This window comes from Mastigoproctus giganteus, chromosome 3, assembly GCF_048544385.1.
Source record: "Mastigoproctus giganteus isolate SK-2022 chromosome 3, ASM4854438v1, whole genome shotgun sequence".
Classification (NCBI taxonomy): domain Eukaryota; kingdom Metazoa; phylum Arthropoda; class Arachnida; order Uropygi; family Thelyphonidae; genus Mastigoproctus; species Mastigoproctus giganteus.
Genome location: NC_143577.1, coordinates 70,053,067 through 70,078,214, shown reverse-complemented (window position 1 = coordinate 70,078,214; position 25,148 = coordinate 70,053,067). Strand labels below are relative to the sequence as shown.

At 36.4% G+C, this 25,148-nt stretch overlaps 1 protein-coding gene across 2 annotated transcripts in view; it reads left to right on the top strand.

Annotated features, from left to right (window-relative positions):
• Positions 1-25,148, top strand: part of Spase22-23 (Signal peptidase complex subunit Spase22-23) — an 85,673-nt gene that overhangs the window by 7,774 nt on the left and 52,751 nt on the right. Inside the window, exons 2-3 of one of the 2 annotated variants that reach the window (XM_090369321.1) lie at positions 15,774-15,849; positions 21,488-21,562. In XM_090369321.1, coding sequence (XP_090225447.1) covers positions 15,774-15,849; positions 21,488-21,562 — 151 coding nt within the window. Of the gene's footprint in view, positions 1-15,773; positions 15,850-21,485; positions 21,563-25,148 lie in introns of both variants that reach the window. The other variant, XM_090369322.1, reaches the window with a different exon arrangement.

The following is a 25,148-nucleotide window of genomic DNA, read 5'->3' as shown; positions in this document are numbered from 1 at the left end:
AACACATATTGAAAAATGTTGTGTATAAATTTTAAAATTCAGTACAATTCAGAATTCTTACATATAAATTCATACGTATTTAAATTTTTATTTGTGGGAAGTTTGTGTTTTCATGTGACCTTCCAAGCTTTTCAAAACAGGGATATACTCTGATAAGGCCACCCATAAAGAGTCTTCTGTATGCATGTCCGTAAGAGTAAAGCGATCCTTCGTCTTTGTTTGTTTCAAATACGAAAAGGCTGATTCACATAGATATGTGGAACCAAAACAGGTATTTAAAAGTTAATTGCATTTTTTAACATTTGGGTACTTTTCTTGGCAAATATATTTACAAAATTCTTCTTCTGATGATCTGGCTTTTAGAAAAATATCGTTTCGCAATGTAATTTCATTTTCAAGTAATATTTTCTCCGTGTGAAAAATCTCATGATTTTTTTAATGTAATTTGTTTCGTATCTAAGTCAATATTAAATGGATAAGAAATATGTTGAAAAATGTCTTCAATTGTTTTAAAATCACTGAATCTGGTTTCAAAATAGTCCACAACTTTCTCAATTTCAGAAACATATTTCTCACTATTAAATTCAAAAACAGAATATTTTTGCAAATGATCTTGCATATTTGCAAAATGATAGAATTTTTTTTTTCTTTGAGATCCTTAGCCATTGCCAAAAATTGATATAAATAAATTATATGCAGAAATAATACTAATCGTGTCACCCACATTTTTATTTTTTCTTTGTAATTCCAAATTCAAATCACTTAATTTACTGGTACAATCTGCCAAAAAAGCCAGATCACACAGCCACTCTGTATCCGGTAGCTGCTGATAATCACTCCCCTTCGATCGACAAATTTTTTAATTTCATTCAGCAGGTTTAGAAATCTGTGTAGAAACTTACCCCGACTCAGCCACTTCACATGTGTGTGTAATATCAGATCTGGTTCTTTTTCATCAAGTTGCATTTTGAAAAGTCTCCTTTGAAGAGATTGTCCTCTAATGGAATTCACGATTTTGAAAGCTATGTCTATAACACTTTTAGTATTTAATTTTTTGGTGGATGATACAATGGTAACTCAGAAAATCTGGGAATTCATCATCCTTTTGGCATAATGCGATGAATTTGTTAAAATGCCCCATCATTGCTTTGGCTCCATCTGTTGTTACTGTTATAAATAGTGGCAATTTATTTTATCAATAAAATTTTTGAATACGTTAAATATATCAAGATCGCTAGTTCTTTCTTTTAACAAAACCATACCCAGCAGTTCTTCTCTAGTGGTAGAATTATTGAAAACCATACAAATAAAATCGAGCAATTAGCTGTATCACTGACGTCTGTAGATTCATCCAGTTGTAAAGAACCGGACACACACACACAGTTAGTAATAACAGCACGCAATTGTTTGCTCACATTTTTACTCATTTTTTCAGTGCATTGCATCACAGTATTTCGAGATAATTGCAGATCTTGAAGAGCACTTTTAATTTCATTTTTGTTCTTAAAATTTTCAAAAAGAGAATCTGTTACTTCTAAAAATGCATCTTTGATGAATTGACCATTAGAAAATGATTAGCATGTTTTTTGCAAGAATATGACTCACTTTAAATGATATTACAGTTACTGCTTTAGATTGCAAATTAGGTGTCATGAAGAAATTTTGTTGGGCGAATAATCTGGATTCAAGTTCTTTTAATTTATTTTTTCTAAGGTTTCTATTAGGTGGAAAATCCAATTGATATTTACCATGGAGTGTGTTGAAGTGCCTTTCTAAATTTCCTTTTTTGAGTATAGCTATGGAAGCATTGCAAATCAAACAGAAACATTTTTCTTTTATCGTTATAAAAAAGTATTCTAGTTCCTACTCTTGGTGAAAATGTTTTACTCTTTTTCGTAGTATTCATTTTAAATCAAAGGGTATTAAATTAATGTTTAATTACTGTCCAGTTGTTAATATTATGTAGGCTGAATAAGAATTTCACACATACACTATGCTCTCCACAACATAACTGCGTAAATTTTCAGTCAACAAGCTTACTTAAAGTAGTCACGTGCAACGAATTTGTAATAAACATATGCAGTGGGGGCGCATAATAATAATAACATTTAGATTTTGACTAATCTGTTTTTTATATACAGTATATTTAAAATTTGTTGTGATCAACTGAAATTAAAGCCGTGATCGACTCGTTGGCCACCCCTGGTTTAGAGGATGTACTGGGTGTGACAACTATGCAAGACCAACCTTTAGGCCACCCCCACCGCAGTGGCAGACCTGGCAATATATTTTGCCAGGTGTTCCTGTATGTTATCACAGGTGGATCATTACAGGGAAAGATGCCAAGACTTTATTATGTGCTGTGATAGTGATTTAGAGTTATCCCTTTATTCCTAAACAGCATATGGATCCTCTGAGTCACATATGTAACATTGCAGTGAACACAGATGCCAAATTTTGCTGATATGAAATTTGATTTAAACTTCATTCGTCCATTGTGGCCATATTACAGTATAATAGAAAAGTTATCAATCTGGAAAAATCAGTTTAGCTGTTTATCAGCCTGCCTGAAGTAAGTCTAAATCAAGGTGCCAAATATATTCTGTAGCATTGCTGGTCCATGCAGACTCAAATGCATCTTGCAGTTGCCTCAGATTGGAAAGCAGCAGATCCTGTTTGTGAACAGGTCATTCAACCTTATTCCACAAATGCTTACACGGATTTGAAGTGGAGGTGGCTGAATATCCTAGTGAAGTATTTTAAAGTTCTCCCTACCCCACCCCATGCTCCTGGAACTATTCCTGAATTATTTGTGCCTTGTGATGTAGTACATTGTTTTTCTGGATGGGTAGTATTAGCATGAAAGGATGCACCAGATCAGCAACAATGTTCAAGTGGGTTGTGGCTTTGCAACACTGATCCACCAGTGTGAGGGGAACTAACATGTGCAATTAAACCCTTCTGCAATGTTTAGGGAAAGTTTTAATGTGTATTGGGGATGTTTTAAATATTCTCAATGCACCACTACCACCAGCCTGCAGTTATGACACCTGGCACAGTGGGTCCATTGGTTCACGTTGATGTTGCCATTCCTTGGTCATGCTGTCAGCATAGAACAACAGGAATTCATTGGATAGTGACTTTTTTTCCACTCATCAAATATTTAGTGTCAGTATTCATGTACATCTATATATTCATGTCAGTTTGTTCTTAGCTGACAAGAGTGAAACCTGGCTAGGTTGTCTGAAGCTACACCCCAACAGTTTCTGATCCATTTGACTGTTCCATTTTATCCTTTTGCTGAATTTTTTTGAAAAGATGGCCTTAGATTTTTGTTACCTTTGCACCACTGTTGTACTGCACTGTCATTTGACTGACTATAGCCTGCCTGTTAGGCTCTAGAATTCTTTTTACCCAGTCTCTGTGACAGTATAGTAGCTTCACCACTTGTCATTCATTTGGAGAGGTCTGGGTTTGAATCGCTTTGATAACTGGCGGAATTTCTAAAGGTTTTTTTTTTTAAGTTGGGGCTGCAGTTAGCTATTTGTAGGTGGAGGAAGTTGGATTTCTCCCCAACTTCCTACACCTGAGAATGCTAGTGATTTATTCCAGGTTTTTTAGTCCACACAATGTGAAAATTTGCCTGTAAACATACACATGTATACACAACAAAGCAATATGGTCTAAGTCGCTGATGCTCCTAAACACAATGACAATTTTGCACCCTCTGTTAGCCTTTCACATCAAACTGTCTCTGTCCACAGGATTGCTAGAGGCTTGATGTTTTTGGTTGTTGGACCATTCTTCATAAATTGTAGGCACCATCTTGCATGAACACCCAACAAAGCTGCAGTTAGAAGAGGAAAGAATCAGCTTCTCTGGGCCCAGGGTTCATGCTGGCTCTCAGTGGACCTGCTGCAGTGACCGTAATATTTGCACTGGCATGTGTGATGCCTATTATCATACTGTACTCAAAGTCAACATAACCACAGGATGCTGTTGCTTCCTGTAGTTTCCTCACATTAGAAAGCAGCAGATCCCTGCTGTAAACAGGTCATTCCATCTCATTCCACAAATGCTAGTTTGGTTTTGAAATGGGGGTGACCAAACACATTTTAGGTATTTCAGTGTTGCCCATTCCTGTGTTGAATTGCACTTACAATTCCTCAGTATCCCACAACCTGCTTTATATATCCTGGTGCAAACACTTGTCACATCTCTGTTAAAGGGAGGAGAGGGGTTGATTCCTTGTATGTTGTTAGCATATCAGATATGCTGACTACTCGATTCCTATAATTAGTACCTCACCCCTTGCTGTGCAATGGTTAGAGAACTTCAAACACACCTTCAGGGTGATCTGATTGAGGTGTATAAAGCCTTGAATGGTTTGAGCATGCTCAATGCTGATGGGATTCTTCCTCTTGCTCAGAATAATCGCCTGAGAGGGCATAAATTCAAATTGTGGAAAGACTTGTAGGATAGATGTGCAGAAGATTGCCTTAGCCAGCGGGTGGTTGATTGCTGGAACAAACTTCCATCTGTCGTAGAAGTTGATAGCTTAAATAGATTCAAGGCAGAACTAGACAAACATTTGGACCGAGTGAATGGGTGAAATTGAGAAGGGGGTGTGTTTTTTTTTTTTTTTTGGCCGATGCTATATAAGCTTGCTTTTTTGCATCATGTGCCCTTACTAATGCTAAATGCTAATGCTAACACCCTTTCCCGCCAGTCCAGATTGGGGAAATTTTTTGGGAATCCACAAAACTGGAGGAATTTGTGATTTGATATATTTCTCTGATCTCTGAAAGCATGTGGATCTAGAACACCCTAAATCAGGGGTGGCCAACTTAATTTGTGATGCAGTCTACTTTTTTCCTTCAAAATGTGCCGCGATCTACCATCTCAAGAATTTAATTGCACATGGTTAAAAAAGTTAATCAACATATATTGAAAAATGTTTATTAATTTTAAAATTCAATACAATTCAGAATTCTTATTTTAAATTCATATGTATTTAAATTTTTAATGTATGTGAAGTTTGTGTTTTCATGTGATCTTCCAAGCTTTCAAAAAGGAGATACACTGTGATAAGGCCATCCGTAAAGTCTTCTGTATGCAAGTCAGTAAGAGTAGAGCGATTCTTCATCTTTGTTTGTTTCAAATACGAAAAGGCCGATTCACATAGATATATGTAACCAAAACAGTAATTTAAAAGTTTACTGCATTTTTTTACATTTGGTTACTTTTCTCGGCAAACATATTTCCAAAAGTCTTTTTCTGATTTGTCTTTTAGGAAGATATCATTTTGCAATATAATAATTTCGTTTTCAAGGAATATTTTCTCCATATGAGAAATCTCAGCGATTTTTTTTTTTTTTTTTTTTTCTGTAATTTGTTTCGTATCTAAATTGACATTAAATGGATAAGAAATATATTGAAAAATGTCTTCAATTGTTTTAAAATCACTGAATCTGGTTTCAAAATCGTCCACACAACTTTCTCAATTTGAGAAACATATTTCTCACTATTAAATTCAAAAACAGGATATTTTTGCAAACGATCTTGCATATTTGCAAAATGATCGAATTTTTTTTCTTTGAGATCCTTAGCCATTGCCAAAAATTGATATTTATGTGCAGAAATACTACTAATCATGTCACCCACATTTTTATTTTTTCCTTGTAATTCCATATTTAAATCACTTAATTTACTGGTAAAATCTGCCAAAAAAAAAAAAAGCCAGATCACACAACCACTCCATATTTTGTAGTTGCTCTCGTACCCATTGATCAACAATTTTTTTAATTTCATTCAACAAATTTAGAAATCTCTGTAGAAACTTACGCCAACTCAGCCACCTCACATCTGTGTGTAATATTAGATTTGGTTCTTTTTCATGGAATTGCATTTTGAAAAGTCTCCTTCGAAGAGATTGTCCTCCGATGGAATTCACGAATTTGAAAGCTATGTCTGTAACACTTTTAGTATTTTAATCTTGCTGGCTAACACTTGGAATATCATTGGTTTGGCTGAAACAAGAAGAAGAAATGAATCACTTATAAGTTTATCAAGTGGAAATCTGCTGTACACCAATGGAAACAGTGAAAGGAGTGAAGGTGGAGTTGGGTTTCTGGTCCATAAAGATTTTAAAAACAACATTTTGGAATTCAAAAGTACATCACCAAGGGTGTCAAGACTAATACTCAAGATTTCTAAGAGGTACAAGCTAAAGATTATAATGATTTATGCACCAACATCGAGCCATGATGATGAAGAGGTTGAAGAAATGTACACTGAAATTGAGAGTCTTCTAGATGAGCAGAAAACCCACTACACTATTATTATGGGGGACTTCAATGCTAAGGTTGGAAAAAGGCAAAACAGTGCAGTAAGAGGAACTATAGGAAATTTTGGAATTGGTGAAAGAAATAAAAGAGGTGAAAGACTTGTGGAATTTGCAGAATCTCAAGGAATGTCAGTAATGAACACTTTTTTCAAGAAAAGCGTGAACAGAAAGTGGACATGGAAGAGTCCAAATGGATTAACAACTAATGAAATCGACTTCATCCTCACTAACAGAAGATATATTGTGACTGATGTTACCGTCCTGAATAAGGTAAATGTTGGAAGTGATCATAGAATGGTAAGATGCACACTTGATATAGATAAAAGAAAGGGAAAAACTGACTCGAGTAAATAATACTAAGGTCTTTGAAATAACAGAAGAGGAGAAAAAGCAGTATGTACTGGAACTTAAGAACAGGTTTGAGCTTCTGCAGACTGCTCAAGACCAAGATATCGATGAGGAATATTACAACTTTTTGAAAGTGATAAAGCCCAAGAAACCTATAGGGAAACAGAAATCCAAAGAAGAAAAAATTAGTTAAGAAACACTTGTCATGATGAACCAAAGACGACAAATGAAGAGCAAGAAAAACACTGACAGGGAGAAAATTGAGTATACTGAGTTATGCAAAGCCATTAGAAAGAGACTCAGAGAGGACATAAGAAGATTTAACACAAGAAAAGTAGAACAAGCATTAAGGGAAAACAAAGGATTTAAATCAGCAGCCATGAGCAGTAATACAGAAAGACAAATGATACTGAAACTGAAGAATAGCGATGGTGTACTTATAAACAGTAGAGAAGGCATAATTCAAATAGCAGAAGACTACTATAGAGAATTATACAAGGAGCGAGGGAATGATACCAGCAGTGGGGAAGGTGGATTGCAAAGTAGCAACACATACGACATACCCGATATTCTTCCTGATGAGGTAGAACATGTATTGAAGAAAATGAAGAATCGGAAAGCCCCGGGGGAAGATGAAGTTACTGTAGAGTTGTTAAAATTGGGAGGAAGAGACATAACACAAAAACTGGCAAGGCTCTTCACAAAGTGCATTAGAAAAGGTGTGATGCCTAAGCAGTGGAATAATGCAATCATAGTTTTGCTGCATAAGAAAGGAGATAAATCAGAAATTGGCAATTATAGACCAATTAGCTTGTTATCCCATATCTACAAGTTGTTCACAAGGGTCATTACTAACAGATTAGAAAGAATACTTGATGAGAATCAACCGAAAGAGCAAGCTGGCTTTAGGACAGGATTCTCAACTATGGATCACCTTCACGTAATATCACAGCTAATGGAGAAAGCAAATGAATATAAAACACCATTATGCCTGGCATTTGTGGATTATGAAAAGGCATTTGACTCCATACAGCATAAGGCAATGTTTCGGGCACTGGAAAGACAAGGCATAGATACTCCATATATTATGATTTTGAAGAAAATATATGAGAGTGCTACATCCTTTATTAGACTAGACAAAGACAGTAGCAAATTTAAAATCGAGAAAGGAGTTCGACAAGGAGACACAATATCTCCGAAGCTGTTTACTGCTGCCCTTGAGGAAGCTTTCAGAAGATTAGACTGGTCGCAGAAAGGAGTCAATGTGAACGGAGAGTACCTAAACCATTTACGATTTGCAGATGACATTGTGGTCATAAGCCACGATCCCAAAGAATTAGAGGAAAATCTTAATCAGTTATGCACAGTTAGTAAGGATTTTGGACTAAAGATGAATATGGCTAAAACAAAAGTAATGATGAACAAGTATGCCACGGAAAGGGAAATAATGATTGAAGGAGCAGTAATTGAAAAGGTGGAGTCATATACTTATCTGGGACAAGTTATTAGCTGTAATAATGATAAATGGCTGGAAGTCAAGAGAAGAATAAATTTTGGATGGATAGCATTCAGGAAATATAGTCACATACTGAAGAGCAATATCCCAGTTTGTCTTCGTAAAATAATGAATCAATGTATACTCCCCACCATGACTTATGGAAGTGAAACTTGGGCACTCACCAAAAGAATGGAAGAGAAGCTAAGAACTACACAGCGAAGAATGGAACGAATTATATTGGGAATCAGACTGTTAGATAAGAAGAGAAACATATGGATTAGGCAGCAAACTCAAGTAAAGGACATTCTTATCAAAACTAAAGAACTAAAATGGCCTTGGGCAGGACACATAGCTCGAAGACATGATGACAGATGGACTAAGAAAATAACAGAATGGTACCCAAGAGGAGCTAGAAGAAAACCTGGAAGACAAAGGCGGAGATGGATAGATGAAATTCATGAGTTTTTGAGTAGTAAATGGATGGCCAGTGCTCAAAACAGAAGGAACTGGAAAGTTGCTGGAGAGGCCTTCATCCTGCAGTGGATTGAAAATGGCTGATGATGATGGCTAACACTTGTGGTGGATGATACAGTGGTAACTCAAAAAATCTGAGAATTCATCACCCTTTTGGTAAGGATGCGATGAATCCGTTAAGATGCCCTGCCATTGCTTTGGCTCCATCTATTGTTATTGATACGACCTTAAATAGTGGTAATTTATTTTTTCAATAAAATTTTTGAATGCTTTAAATATATCAAGACCTCTAGTTCTTTCTTTTAACAAAACCATACCCAGCAGTTCTTCTCTAGTGGCAGAATAATCGAAAACCATACGAATAAAAATGAGCAATTGAGCTGTATCACTGACGTCTGTAGATTCACCCAGTTGTAAAGAAAAGGACGCACAATTAGTAATATCAGCTAGCAATTGTTCACTCAAATTTTTACTCATTTTTTTCGATGCGCTGCATCACAGTGTTTCGAGATAATTGCAGATCTTGAAGAGCACTTTTAATTTCATTTTTGTTCTTAAATTTTTCAAAAAGAGAATCTGTTATCTCTAAAAATGCGTCTTTGATGAATTGACCATCACAAAATGATTTGCATTTTTTTTGCAAGAAGATGACTCACTTTAAATGATATTAAAGTTACTGCTTTAAATTGCAAATTAGGTGTCATGAAGAAATTTTGTTGTTCGAATAATCTGGATTTAAGTTTGTTTAATTTATTTTTTCTAAGGTCGCTATTAGGCGGAAAATCCGATTGGCATTTACCATGGAGTGCCTTTCTGAATTTCCTTTTTTGGGTATAGCTACGGAAGCATTGCAAATCAAACAGCAACATTTTTCTTTTATTATTAAAAAAAGTATTCTAGTTCCCATTCTTGATGAAAATGATACGTTTTACTCTTTTTGTAGTATTTATTTTAAATCAAATGGTATTAAATTAACGTTTAAGTACTGTCCAGTTATTAATATTAAGTAAGCTAAATAAGAATTTCACACATACAAGTGGTCACGTGCAACTGATTTGTAATAAGCGTATGCAGTGGGGGGCATAATAATAATAACATTTAGATTTTGATTAATCTATTTTTTATATACATACAGTATATTTAAAATTAGTCGTGATTGACCGAAATTAAAACCGCGATCGACTCGTTGGCCACCCCTGCCCAAAATAATGGGAGGTTTGAGTACAAACTCCAAAGATGGAGAAAAGAGAAGTGGAGAAAAACTAAAAAAACTTTCAGGGTTAGAAGAAGATGATGAGCAGTGGTTTTCAACCGGGGTGCCACAGCACATTAGGGTGCCGCAACAACATTCCAGGGGTGCCACGTAATTTGGGTTTAAGTTACGTGGCTCTATGGTCAATTTTAAACAAAACAAAATAGCTTGTTCTCATTGCCTTTATTTCTTGTGAAGAACCTCATTCATTACAAGAAATAAAGGCAATTAGCTCATTTATTTTTCATTATAAATATTTGAATTACACTGGTATCTACAATGACACTCAAATGTAATTGTTTATAAGATTAATAAAATCTTATATTCAGCATTATGAGTCAGCCTTAAAATTTTATGATATTTTACTGTTTCAAAGATCTATCTATATGCCAGAATATATAACAATTGGGATGTACAAATAACTCTCCTCCAACTATGATTCATTAATCTGCCAATTCCTCAAGTGCATTACATGCAATGCACTAATTCATTCCTCAAATGAATTAGTGCATTACATTTACATCTGTAATCTTTTATAATTAAGAGAAGTGGACTATAATAGAAGACAAGTGAAAAAATGCATATAGCATAAGATATTTGAAGCAGTGAGAAATAGGATCAGTTATGTAAATCATAATTCATAAAAGACCATTTCCAGTATAATAAAAGAAAGCCAAAAACTAATTTTTAGAAAAAAAAAAAAAAATGAAGTGTAATAGGTGCCATGCATGTGTCCCATTTAAGAGCATGATTTAACCTACAATTCATGCTGAATTAATTGATCTAGGGTTAATTTGTTCAATTTAAATTAGTGATATTTTATCAAAACTTGGCCCTTTTCTGATGTATGCCTCATTCATGTATATTTCTTTTGTTATATTTTGTAAATTACAGATTCAAATATAATGAAAATATCCATTGCCATTTTTAAAAATATTAGTAAAGACACATGATGCAAGAAAGCAAGCTTATATGGCATCAGCCAAAAAAAAAAAAAAAAAACTTCTAATTTCACCCATCCACTCACTCCAAATGTTTGTCTAGTTCTGCCTTGAATCTATTTAAGCTATCAACTTCTACGACAGATGGTTTGTTCCAGCAATCAAACTTCCGCACATCTATCCTATAACTGTTTTTCCTCAATTTGAATTTAGACCCTCTCAGGTTATTCTGAGCAAGAGGAAGAAGAATCCCATCAGCATTGAGCATACTCAAACCATTCAAGGCTTTATACACCTCAATCAGATCACCTCGCAGGTGCCTAGTCTCCAGACACTGTAATTTGATAACTTAAGCCTTTCTTCGTAAGAGCACCCCTTTGTTCCATTCACTAATCTTGTTACTCTTCTCTGCACTTGCTCCAGCAGCTCTACATCCTTCCTGAAATGAAGCCTCCAGACCTGTAGACAGTACACAAGGTGTGGCCTGGCCATTGCCTTATACAAGGGGATAATCACCTCCTTATCCTTGCTAGAAAAATTCCTGTATATCATTGACAAAGACACCTTGCATACCATCTGCACTGCTCAGAAAACTTCATATCTGCCTGCACAATTACCCCCAGGTCCTTTTCATTCTCTACTGCTGTCAGTGTAGTTCCAGAGTTGATACGTTACTCTGGGGTTACTGCTTCCCATATGCAGTACTTTACATCAATGTTAAATTTCATTTGCCACTTCTCAGCCCATCTGCTCAACTTTTCTAGATCCTGTTGCAGCAGCGTACTGTCATTAGTGTCATTAACAATCCTGCCAACCTTCATATCGTCTGCAAACTTGGACATTAAGCCTGATATATACCATCATCAATATCATTAATAAATACAGTCGGTCCTCGTATAACACGTGTTTGCATTACACGAATTTGATCATACACGATTTATAAATAGGGGAACGTTATCTTATATAACACGAACCGAATTCGCTTATACACGATTCGCCTTTGTGTTTACAAGAAATGGCAGTCGAACGCGGAATCACCCCAACTGAACGCAACACGATAGGAATGAAGAAGATTCTGAAAATGTATATATGTGAAAATGTATATATATCAGTGAAGGGGAAACACATTTCACCATAATAACGTAAAAACCAACACAATTCCAGCTATCGGTATAATCGCAAATGCAATTAGATGGAGTTTACTACCAGTTTATAACAGATTCCACTAGCAGAAACGCAACTGGAAATTGTTTTTATTGTTTTATGGTAGTAACCTCCAGAAATGTGCTTTAGTAAAATGTGAGGTGTTAATTAATAGTGTATCTCAGTCTTTACGGTGTTATTTATTCAGTTGCTACACGCGCGCAGCTTTGTTTATGTGTATCAAGCGTGCCACCTCGTTTTGTAATTGTGCTTTATTCCTAAAAATGAGTAAAATACTTAAAAGGTGTGAAAAGAAGCGTCCTGGCTAAGACACTGCAGATTCAGAGAGAAAAAAAAAAGCAATATCGATAAACAGAGGCGGACTGGGTCAAAAATTCTTACCCGGGAAAATTTATAGTAGCCTCATACTACGGTTTATGGCCAAAATCACACCGGCCTCCGGCCCACCGTGGTTTCCCCCGTAAGGCTTATGGCCAGTCCTCTTCTGTCCATAGAGAAAAAATACGAAATTGTGAAACGCTTTGAGCGAAATTAAAGACCATGTGATATTGCACGTACTACAGACCTAAATGAGGCAACGCCGAGAATTACAAAGAATGCAGCGAAAATAAAAACAACTTTCATAGCGGGAACAACTCAAAGTGTAATTAATATCCATTAGATTAAGACACAAGAATTGGAAGAGATGGAACGGCTGTCATCTGTTTGGATGGAAAATCAAACAAAAAGCAAGTTTGCTTACGATAGAAGCAAAAGCATTAGCAATATTTTATTACGACTTACGTATTATAATTTATACTTACTTACGTATTATAAAATACGTAAGTATTTTATTACGACTATTTTATTTAATATAATAAATTTTTTACGAATAAAATACGTATTTTATTCGTAAAAAATACTTTTTAGTATTAAAAAATACTTTATTATAATATAATATTATTTTTATTACGTATTTTAATCGTTATAAAATACGTAAGTATTTTATAACGATTAAAATTACCCGATTATTTATTGTGTTTGGTAATGTTTTGGTTCCAAATGTGTGTTCAATCTTGGGTGGTCGGCACCTAACCCTATGTTTCCCATAGGGCCTGTTGTTTATATTGCACGATTTTGCATTGCACGAGGGTTTCTAGGAACGCAACTATCGTGCTATACGAGGACAGACTGTACAGAAAACAACAATGGACCCAACACTGAACCCTGAAGGACTCCACTAGTCCACGAAGAGCAGTGTCCATTGATTACCATTCTGTCTTCTCCCACTCATCCAACCCTTTATCCATAGCAGCAGTTTGCCTCCAATGCTACACTTCTCTAATGTGTGCAGCAGTCTTCCATGTGCAACGGTATCAAAAGCCTTTCTAAGATCCAAATATATGATATCCAAATTATTCCCTGCATCCATTCCTTTGTGACCACATCATAGTATCCAATCAGATTGGTAAGACAAGACTTCCCATTAACAAAACCATGCTGTCTGAGCTATAACCGAAGTCTTGTCTAGATGATCCTGCAGTGCTTCCTTAACCAGTGCCTCCATTAATTTTCCTGGAACAGAAGTTAAACTAACAGGTCTGTAATTACTTGTGTCGCCCTTTGATCCTCCTTTGTGAATTGGGGTCATATTTGCACATCTCGAGTCCATTACCTCCCCTGAGTCCAAGGAAGCTCTCATAATTATGGTTAAGGGTTTGCTTGCTTCCTTTGCTGCCTCCTTTAATATAACTGGATAGATCCCATCCTCCCTGGGTGCCTTTCTTATGTTTATCTTCAATTTCTCCTCCACTTGTGCTCTCCGTTATTACAAAATCATTTAGCTCCCAGAACCATCAATTAAAATGCATAACAAAGCAGTTAACATTAGCATTAGTAGAGGCATATGATGCAAGAAAGCAAGCTTATTCAGCATCAGCCAAAAAAAAAAAACACAACCACTACTCCCATTTCACCCCTCCATTCGTTCGAAATACCTGTCCAGCTGAGCCTTAAATTTGTTTAGGCTATCAACTTCAACAACAAGTGATGGAAGTCTATTCCACAAACCAACTGCCCACTGGCTAAAGTCAAAGTAGTCTCATAAATTCTAGCTTAATATGCTTTGATTTACAGAAGAATAGAAAAGGATGCATTAGAAAAGTGGCATTATGTGTAATGTTTTAAACTGCTGATTTGTTACTTGTAAAATGCATTCATTTTACATTTTACTTTCCGTACCCCCCCTTTTTACTGTATCCCTTATGCTAAAAGAGGTGTTTTTGTTTCCTTGTGTATTCCAATGAAAACATTACTAAGAAACACACAGGACAAAACTTGACTACCAGCTCGCGTTAGCGATAAGAGTCCAAAATTCAGAAAGGCCGAGGCTTCACACGACTGAATATTGTACAACCCCCCCCCCTGTTTACTGTTGTCGCTACGCGAGATAAGCAGTCGTTAGGGTGAAGGTAGTTTACCAGTCCAGGAAAAATATGAGCTTTCGCTCTCTAGCAAATACTGGTGAGCTTATCGGTCGTGTTGGCGTGAGAATAAGGTGCCCCCACCCTCGATCGGGCTCCGAGGGGGTGGCGAAAGTTCACGCGATAAGGTGCATAATACCAGGAGGACGAGAAACCGACGGAGAGTTGGAGAACAGGAAGACAAAGGCAGAACAAGCAGCTTGGGAGTAGAAAAGCTAAGCAAGGAAGCCTAGGTGAGAAGACAGAGTAAGGTAGAAATACAATGGAGAGACCGACCTCGAGCCCCGTAAATAGCGGATGGAGTCGGCTTAACTTCGTTAAGTTCTAATTACTCCCTACAGTATGCATAAACTTTACTCCTCATTGAATATGATTTGTAATACTAGTATTGTTAAATATAGAATATCCTAATACTGCTATCTTAAATAGTGCATCAATTAGATTGTCATCTATCACAAATTAACGATAGGTAAAATGTTGTATCTTAAGAGTGCTATCCTAAATAGCGCAGTATTTTAGTATTGACACCCATCGTATTTTCATGTCATATGTCAGTTCGTGCCTGAGATGAAGTATCCACATGAAGAACACCCATGAGAAGAACCCATTAGTCTTCAAAACATCAATAATGCTAGGAACTCTTAATCAGTTTGAATTATTGTAACCAGATTAATTAGGATTTTCCTGTCATTACCACTAAGGCGGTAGTTATTATATATGTATCAATTCTATAGTAGATTGTATTAAACTATGTTTTGTTTTAAACATATGCTTCAAGCCTATTCTCCATTCACACGAATGATTATATATAGAACTCTTATTGCGGATACTCGAATTTCTGCCTAGAATTGGAAAGAGTTTGAGTATTGACACAACGCCCTGGTCGAAGCTGCAGTTTCCTATTCCTTCCGTTGAATAGGATTACCGGGGGCCGAGACCATTGTCCTAATATGAAAAACCACTAGACAGTCACATGAGTATACTGGGTATATGATTGAACAAATGATTAAGGAAGGAAAACGTCCCGCCACACAGATGTGTTGTCCAGAGAAGCCCGAACGAAGTAACTAATAAGTAAGTAAGAATAATACAACACCCAGTCTAACATACTACAAGAACAAAGGCTCTTTTTTTCCCTCCCATAGCTCTTTCCTCCTCTCTAAAAGGGTAATGTATATATACAGTATAGTGAGTATATTTAGTGTACTGCAAATATATGTACTAAAAGTGTTAATGTGAGGTGTCTGTGTACTATGTTTAAAATTTGTACCTTATTTTTTTTTAATAGGAAAAATGTCCCAGACTATAGTGCATCTCGAGAAAAGAATGACCTTGGATTTGTTACCTTTGATCTGAATACTGATATCCTTACCTAAAAGATATATCTCAGATTAAATTTAAATAGCATTTTATAAAATAGTGTGTTCAAAATGAAACAGACCCCCACTTTAATTTATATCTGTACATCCCATGTCCTTAATATATACGTGTATCCTATGTTCTTATTTATATATATATATATATATATATATATATATACACAGTGCTTTTTTTATAAAAAAATGTGCCGGTACTCGTTCTTTGCTATCAAGAAAAATTCTGTGCCAGCACAGGTGACATGGCTGGCATGCAGTGGGTGTCAGCCATGCCAGCTGCTTCCGTCTGTTAAGGATCACGTGACACTGGGCAGAGTCAGCACCCGTCAATCATGGCCATATTGCTAGCAGTTGGTACGCTATATCCGATACTGAATCTCGACCATTAATTTTATTAACACACATTTTATTAAGCATAAATTTATTATACAAGTATATTAAAAATAAGTCAAAAGGTGAGTCTTATTTAATAAATAAAAAATAATAAGTAAAATGTAAAAATACGGTAAGTACCAAGTAAAAAAATAAGTAAAAATAATTTCATAATGAAGTTTTGGTCGAGATTCAGAAACAGGTACCCCTTCCAGACTGCTAGCGATACGGCCGTGATTGATGGGTGCTGACTCCGCCCATTGTCACGTGATCTCCTTAATAGATGGAAGCAGCTGGCATGGCTGGCATGCTGTAAAAAAGGTGCCGGTACACCGTACTGTCACAAAAAAAGCCCTATATATATATATAAATAAAGGAGGAATAAGCAAATACGAAAAGTGAAAAAAATGTAAGAAAAGGAAGAGAAAAAAAAATGAGGAAAAGGGTTCAAGGGCTAGGGCCATTGATAATCAGAAAGACCAAACAACCATGATGAATATTAGTTTAGTGATGAAAGTAATGGAGAGAAAGAGAAATAAAAGAGTGAATAAATAGAAAAGGAATCTGCTTTGCCCTTGTCATGCTTTTCATCTGTTACATGATTTTTCAACACTTTTCAAAAATATTGAGAAGTAATGCAAGGAAGCAAGCTTATACAGCATCAGCCAAAAAAAAAAAAATATATATATATATATATGTATGTATATGTATAAGTTCTTGTAGATGATAATCAACTCAAAAGAAAGTTAATTATAAAATAAAAAATCGCAAAATATTTACAGTTAAAGTTAAAGCTTTGCACCATATAGCTAATACTAATATAAAACTCCATTACATGGATTGATCTTGGCTATGCATGTGGCAAGGATTTGGAATTGGGTTTGAGGTACTAAATGGATCACATTTGTTAGGGATAAAATGCCAGATGTTTTGACAGATTAAATTATTCCACATTTTACCTTTACTAAGGATCCTTCAGATGTCAATGTTATAACCAAATAGTTCTGAAACCAGTCACAATAGTGCCCTTAGTTTTTTTAATGGATAATGGATGAGGTTATCCAGTTACAAGCTATATTAGTTACTTTAGGTTCACTACATGGAGGAATGTAGTCTTTTCTAAAGTGCTTATGTCTAAGCACTTTTACCATCACTGGTGGGACAACGGTGTCTCCAGATTTTTGACTAAAAAACATAACATAGAGAAGCATTATTGATGAGTAGGCAAGATGGTTAATGACAGTAATCAGGGTGTGATATATCGACAAGACGATTAGGTTAGGCAGATAGGCTGAAAAATAGTGATCGAGGTTTAATATTAAAAAATGCAAGGTACTTCATTTGGGTTTCACTATCTCAAAATAACATACCATTTGTGTAGCACCAAACTCAGGAATGAAAACTGATATGAGTCCAGTATGACAGCATAGTGGTTTAATTACCTGGCACTCATTTGGAAAGGTCTGGGTTCAATAACTGTTGATGACTGGAGGAATTTCTAAAGGCCTCTTCATGTGAGGCTGTAGTTAACCGATCTCAGTAGAGGAAGTAGGGTTTTACCTGTGATGTATTCTGGATTTTTCAGCCCACACAACATGCAAATTGGCCCACAAGTACACATACTTGTTACATTGGCACAATATGTTCTTAGTTGCTTATGCATCCAGAACAACTGACATGAAGTTCTCTGACCAATAGGGACCCAGTTGCTATGGGGTTCTCTCGTTAAGGTACAGGATCTTTGCCAGCCGAGGACAAAGGAGATTATCCCACTGTATAAGGCAAATAGTTGGCCACACCTCTAATACTGCATACAGGCTTTGAAGTGTAATTTTAAGAAGCTGCAGATCAGTTGGAATTGGTGCAGAGAAGAGCAATAATGTTAATTAGGCACAAAAAGGTATTCTTACAGAAAGACTTGGTTTCGGAAACTAGGCATCTGTGTGAAAGTTTGATTGGTGTTTGAGGCTTTAAATTGGTTGAGTAACTGAATTCTGATCTCTTTCTTGGATCACACACAAGAACATAAATTTAACACGTGTTGTGTTGATTTATGCATATATACAGATCAAATAGCATCCAAGTGATGTGCCATGGCACATAAAAACACACAGTCATTTTTAAGCTATCAATAAATGGATACTGTAAAAGTAAAGGTACACGATATTAACAATGATATCAGCATACTGATTGAATTCTGCATTATATTTTGTAATGCTTGGTTTTTGTTTGTCATAAACTGTACCCTGTAAAGACTGGGTACACAGTTTTATATGTTCTTTGTTATGTTTAGTTTAGTTTATTTACATGAAATAACCTTTTGACATAATTTAGGTTTGTTCTGGTTTATGGCTCAGCCCAAAAGTTTGCTTTTAGCTACGAATTCCTGACTGACTTTGCAACAATTATTTATTTTCAGACAGATCTTAAAGGAACTGCTTCTTTAATGCAGCACTTAAAATATACCTCAAATTGAGGGTTTAGTGTCAAACAACATTAACTACAAAATCATTTTGTAGTTGATGTTTTTGTAATTAACCAAAAAAAAAGTCATTTGACATTTTCTTCGTTTACCAGAAATGTACTTACAGCATAAGCTAACATGTAAAGTACTAGAGAGATACAGTTCTATGACATGATAAGCATTTATTTGTATAAAGTAAAACTAAAGTTATCGCAAAAAGAAGATGCAATTTTGTAGTTAATGTTGTTTGACCCTAAACCCTCGAAATATAGAAAGCCACAAATGGGTGAAAGTTGAAAGGGAATGGTTGCAAGATCTGTGGAAATTTGTCTTCAACCAGAGAGTAATTGATTGTTTGAAAAAACTTCCGCTTGGTGTGTGGAAGTGGGTAGTTTGAATAAAGGAGGATTGGACAAATTATTAGAAAGAATGGGCACACAGAGTGGGCAATTTTTTTTGATACTATATCAGCTTGTTTCCTGTCATCATTTTCCACTAATATATACAAAATTCCAAAAACTTTCAAATTTGTACCCACTTTTCACCTTTCTCGATATTACATGCGCTTAACGTCTTTAGTGCCTTTTATGCCCTTAAAAGATAATTATTTAATTGTATGCCCATCTTTTGTTCCTGGCGGACATACCTACTTCTCTTCCACCTATCCTTATTACATAATATATTTTCCTGAGTTACCAGTAATTACTTTCTGTTGGATCAATGCCTTCTGTTCTTGATGATCCTGTTATGCAGCCTGATGCATACATTTAGGCTCTTTGAGCAGTCAGGCACTTGAATTTCCTAGTTTAATTCCTTTGTGAGCAATAATTTCATTAAGCACTCAGATTCATCCATCAAAACATTAAATTTCCTCACTCTCTTTGCACCTAACACACCCAAAAGCTTCTTCTCTGACGCAGTTAAGTTCAGCACTAGTCAGCTCTGCATACATGCCACTCACACAGTGCCAGCAAATAAGGCATTGATATGCAGGTCTTGATGATCAAATCAATGTGTAAATATTTATTTTATTAATTTGTTGCTGTGTATGAAGTGAATAACACTTTGTATATTTGACTTTTTCTCTCTCCACTTATTAAAGTACATCTCATCTTAAATGTGCATTACTTTCTTATTATTATTTCACTACTGTTTGACTACTATCATTATACTATTTGAAATACACATATCTTTAGAACAGTTAAAATTTCTTTTAATACTCCAATAATAGGTGCTCAGCAAACAACAAACCAGATGTCTTTTTGTAGCAGTGTATAAATTTGAATGTGCATTGTTGTATACTACTGACCATGTATGCTATCCCAGTACCAGACTTACCTGTGTTTAAGGAACAAATAGGGTTATTTAATATCAAGAGTGGATTGCAGTGGAGGTTTTTAGAATGAATAGTGTAAAATAGTTTATATATATACACACACACACACACACACACACACACACACACACACACACACACACACACACACACACACACACACACACACACACACCGATGAGCCAAAACATTATGACCACCTACCTAATATGATGTTGGTCCTCCACGTGTAGCCAAAACAGCTCATACCCAGCGAGGAATGGGTGCTACAGAATTTCTAAATGTATTTTGTGGTATCTGGTACCAACACATAACCAGCAAATCCTTTAACTCCTATAAGGTCCGTGGTTGAGACGTGCAGATCGGAGCAACTCTGATCTGCGCCAACACAAACCACAGATCTCGATGGGATTGATGTCTGGGGAATTTGGAGGCAAGGGTAATAATACCTGGAAATCTTCCTCGTGTTCCGCGAACCACTCTCAAACAATCTAGGTATTGTGGCATGGCGCATTATCCTGCTGAAAGACTGCACCACCAGAGGGGAAGACCATTTCCACGAAAGGGTGTACCTGGTCGGCAATGATGTTTAGGTAGGCTGTAGACATCAGAGTTCCCGGCACATGGATGACTGGACCCAGGGTATCACAGCAGAACATCGCCCAAAACATGACACTGCCGCCACCGGCTTGGTTTCATCCCACGGTGCATCCGGGCACCATCACTTCCCCAGGTAAATGACGCACATGTACCCAGCCATCATTTCCTGTTACACATGGTGCAACAGGAAACATGATTCATCGGACCAGACAACCTTCTTCCAGTCACTCAAGGTCCAGTTTCGATGCTCGTGTGCCCATTGTAGGCACTGCCACCGGTGAACCGTGGTTAGCATGGGCACTCGGAGTGGCCTGCAGCTATGTAGCCCCATTTTTCAGCAGGGTTCAGTGTACTGTTCAATGTACAGCATTCCAGTTACCTGCGAGTTGCACCACAGTCGCCCTTCTGTTGCCACATATCATCCGGGAGAGCCTTCGCTCACCTCGAGCATCGATGAGCCGTGGTTGTCCAACACCTTGCTGGCAGTTCGTGGGTTCCCCCTCCTCAGACCACTTTCGGTAGGTACCAACCATGGCCATGAGCATTCCACCAGCCGTGCCATTTCAGATATGCTCTGACCCAGTCTTCTGGCCATTACAATTTGGCCTTTGTCAGAGTTGCTTAAGTCCGCTGCCTTTCCCATCTGAAGAACAAGAGTAACGCTGATTAACAGAGCTTGGTATCAAGTGTTTTTTATACCATGTCCCAACCCGCGCATGCGCTGTAGTTCACCTGCAGTTACTTTGATTTGCATAACGACTCGCTGGTCATAACGACCCAGCCATTTTGTTTTAGCTCATCAGTGTATATGTGCATGCAGTTTAGTGCTTTCAGTTTCCTTGATTCCAGAACATCTTAGTCATCTGTTTAATTGGAATGTTAAGCAACTTTTCTTGTATCTAACTGCTGAGTATATTACAGATAATAATGTAAGTATATCACTTCATTATTTTTAAACTTGGATTTATTAAAAAAGATTAATTAGTATTTAAATAATACTTTCTAAATAATCTTTACTTTTAGTAAAAGATTATTTAGAAAGAGACTGAACATTGAAATCAGGTTATAGACATATATAATGCTGATGGTACACCCACTAATATAAAATCCTTTTGTGGCTAAAAACAGTATAGCCAGTCATGTTCACACCGGTTTCCTTTAGTGCTAATCTGATAACTCATTAGCCCTCATTACCAAACTTCCCCATTGTTTCATTGAAAAAACAGGTGAAATTAGTTTGGTGATTACAATTCCAAATCTGCCTTTGTTTGTTCTCACATCTCACATCATATTTATGTACAAATTCAGCAATAAAGAATTCTAATAATAATCAGAAAAGTGTTCTCACAAAGGATGGTTTTTCATTCAGAGTGATCACTTGATTGCTAACATGACATGCAAGTGTTTCAGATGATGCTTAAGGTATATTATTGCATGATAATATACCTTAAGCATTGATCTAGTGGTGTGACATTTATTTTATCATATGGATGAATTTGTATTTCACTGACAATTGTTTGCAAGGAGCAAATGGTGTTTTTTTTTTTTTTTTTTTTTTTTGGTGTTTAAATCCTTTAAATTACCAAAAAAAATTCCTCTTTAGAGACCTTAGTTAATTGGATATAATTGAAACATTTTTTGGTGCTAAAAACATAACTAGAACATTACCATATAGATCCTCCAAGTTAATTGGACATCCAGGTGCATTATCCAGTAGTTGGCCATCATTTTGACCCTGGAGAGATATCAGTTTAATTGTGGAGAGACTGTGCAGGTCTCACATTTTCTCAGCATGACCTGTGCTAACAGGAGAGATTGTTTTTACAGGGATTGAATATCCTTAAATAGGTGCAAGAATGTTTCTGATGGTGTCAAACAACGTTAGATAGGAGCAGAAAACTGCTAGCCTTGGAGGGTGGACAGGCTAATAGATTAGCAGCAGTTGCAGTAGAGGCAAAAGTAATTCTTGCACTGCTTCTGTTGGGACATACAGCAGCCTGAAAAGCAAGGTGTAAGAGATGACAAGGCTGCTGGGTATCATCATGTGACAGTTAATGCATGGGTTGCTTTAGGGTTACTAAAGGCAAAAACAGGTACATATATACAGTACATGCTTATACACTAATGCTAGAATTATAGTAAAGAAATTTGATGAATTTGAAGGAAGACTAGTTAAGGCAACAAGTGAAGACATAGTAGAGATATTAAACACATGGTGCAACTCAGACAAGCAATACAGAATTTGAATATGGTAAGTACAATGTATACAGACAGGACAGGAGGGGCATGGAAAAATGACTGATTAAGAAGTAGGTAGAATCTAAGAAAGTGCACCTAGATGATGTGGGTGGCTGGTGCAGTGTTGTGTCAGTTTGGTGTGACATAAACACAAGGAAAATTAAAATGACAATAAGAGTGTGCTCTTGGCAAAAGAACTGTGATGAGTATAATGATCAGCTGCACGGACATGTAGAGTGGGCCAGTAGATCAGAATGTCTTATAATGGGGAACTTCAACTTTTCAGATACTTACTGAAACTTTTAAGTTGGTCACTCACACAGTATCAGAATTTTTCTGGATTGATTGTATGACTGTTTTCTACATCAGTATGTTAGAGAGACAACAAGAGAAAGCAATAATCTGACTATTTGCAGTAACTCATCATGAATTAAGAAAATCCAGATAAATGAACTACTAAGTGGCACTGAACATAATGCATTTGTGGTATATACTTAAAGATATAACTGCTGTCAAGGAAGGGATTATGCTTTGGTGTATAATTTGGCTAATGATGTTTCCAACCACAAATTCTGAATGGGAGGCATGTATGGAAGGAACCATAGAAGCTGCCAAAGATGATAACAGTGGTCTCAGGCAGTTCTGAATTCTATGTAATGGTACCAACAAATGTTACCAACAGCAAATTCTAAACAGGGAAACATTAGGGAAATGGCCATAGAAGCTACTGGGCTTTTAATACCAATTAAAAAATACTTTTCAAGGCATAGACATAAAGGGATATCAGCTGAACTGATGAGACTAGTGTCAGAAAAGAAAAATTCATAGGATGATTATAAATTAGCAGGAGATATGGAATCCCATAGCAAGTGCAAACTAGTTTGCAATCAGGTCACTAAGGGGGTAAAGTGAGCTAAAGCACATTATGAGAAGCCTTAGCTAAGAATGTAAACAAAAGTAGCATAGAATTCCTTGCTTATGTTAACAATAGAAGTAAAGGAATGAACATATTGGCCCACTAGCTAGAATGGCTAATCTATTGATGATCCTGTCCAGGTTGCTGGCAAACTAAATAAATATTTTGCATCTGTATTCACACATGAAGAAGTTTTAGGAATGACAGGAATACCAGAAGTACATCAAATTATAACTGGAAGCTATATGATTTGCCGACTGGGCTAGCCGGGCGGGTAAAGTGCCTGCCTGGCAACTCAAAGGTCGCGGGTTCGAATCCCACCTAGGGCTTGGATCAGAGTACTGCAAAAACCTTTGGAGGTGCATTATGGCCACAGAAGCCAATGCTCTAACAAAGAAGAAAAAAAAAAAACAAAAAACTATATGATTTTGTTATAACTGAGAAGAACATAGAAGAGAAATTGCTAAAGCTAAAAGTAAATAAGGTACATGTGGCTGGATAGGATGGGTCCAGTTATATTAAAGTAAGCAGCAAAGGAGATAAGCAAACTCTTGGCCATAATTGTGAGTGCACCTTTGGATTCAGGGGTGATGCTCATAGATTGGAGGTGTGCAAATGTGTCTCTTATTCACAAAGGGGGATCAAAGAGTGATATAAGCAATTATACACCTGTAAAATTGACTTCTGTTCCAGGGAAAATAATAGTATCAGTGGTTAAAGAAGCATTGCTTGAATCATTAACAGGAATGGAATTTTATGGAAATCACAGCATTACTTTGTTATATTGTGTGGGGATCTTCTATGATCAATCTGATTAGCTACTCTACTGGATGCAGACAGTAATTTTTACATAGATTTCAGTAAAGGTTTCGATGTTGTTCACAAGAAAAACTACTTTACAAATTGGAGCAATGTGGCATTAGGGATAAAAGGATGGCTGAGTGATAGAAGACAGAGTGCTTATAAACAGGTACTGCTCTTCTTGGACTGATGTTATTAGTGGAGATCCTCGGGGTGCCTCTTACAATTTACAATATTTATAATGATATTGATGAAGTCATATCAAGTGTATTGTCTAAGTTTTCAGTGAAACAAAGGTTGGTAGGGTGGTTAATGAGGAATCATTCTACTGCAGCAGGACCTAGATAAATTAGGTGGTCAGACTGAGTAGTTGCAAATGAGATTTAACATTGGTAAATGCAAGGTACTGCATGTGGGCAGCAGTAATCTGAGAAAAATATGCCAGTTAGGTTTTGCGACACCCAAGTTGATGATGGAGAACAAATGAGATATTGGGCGCCTCCATAGCCAGGTGGAAAGGAGCAGCAGTGCGTAGCACACGCTTCTTGATTAGACTGGGG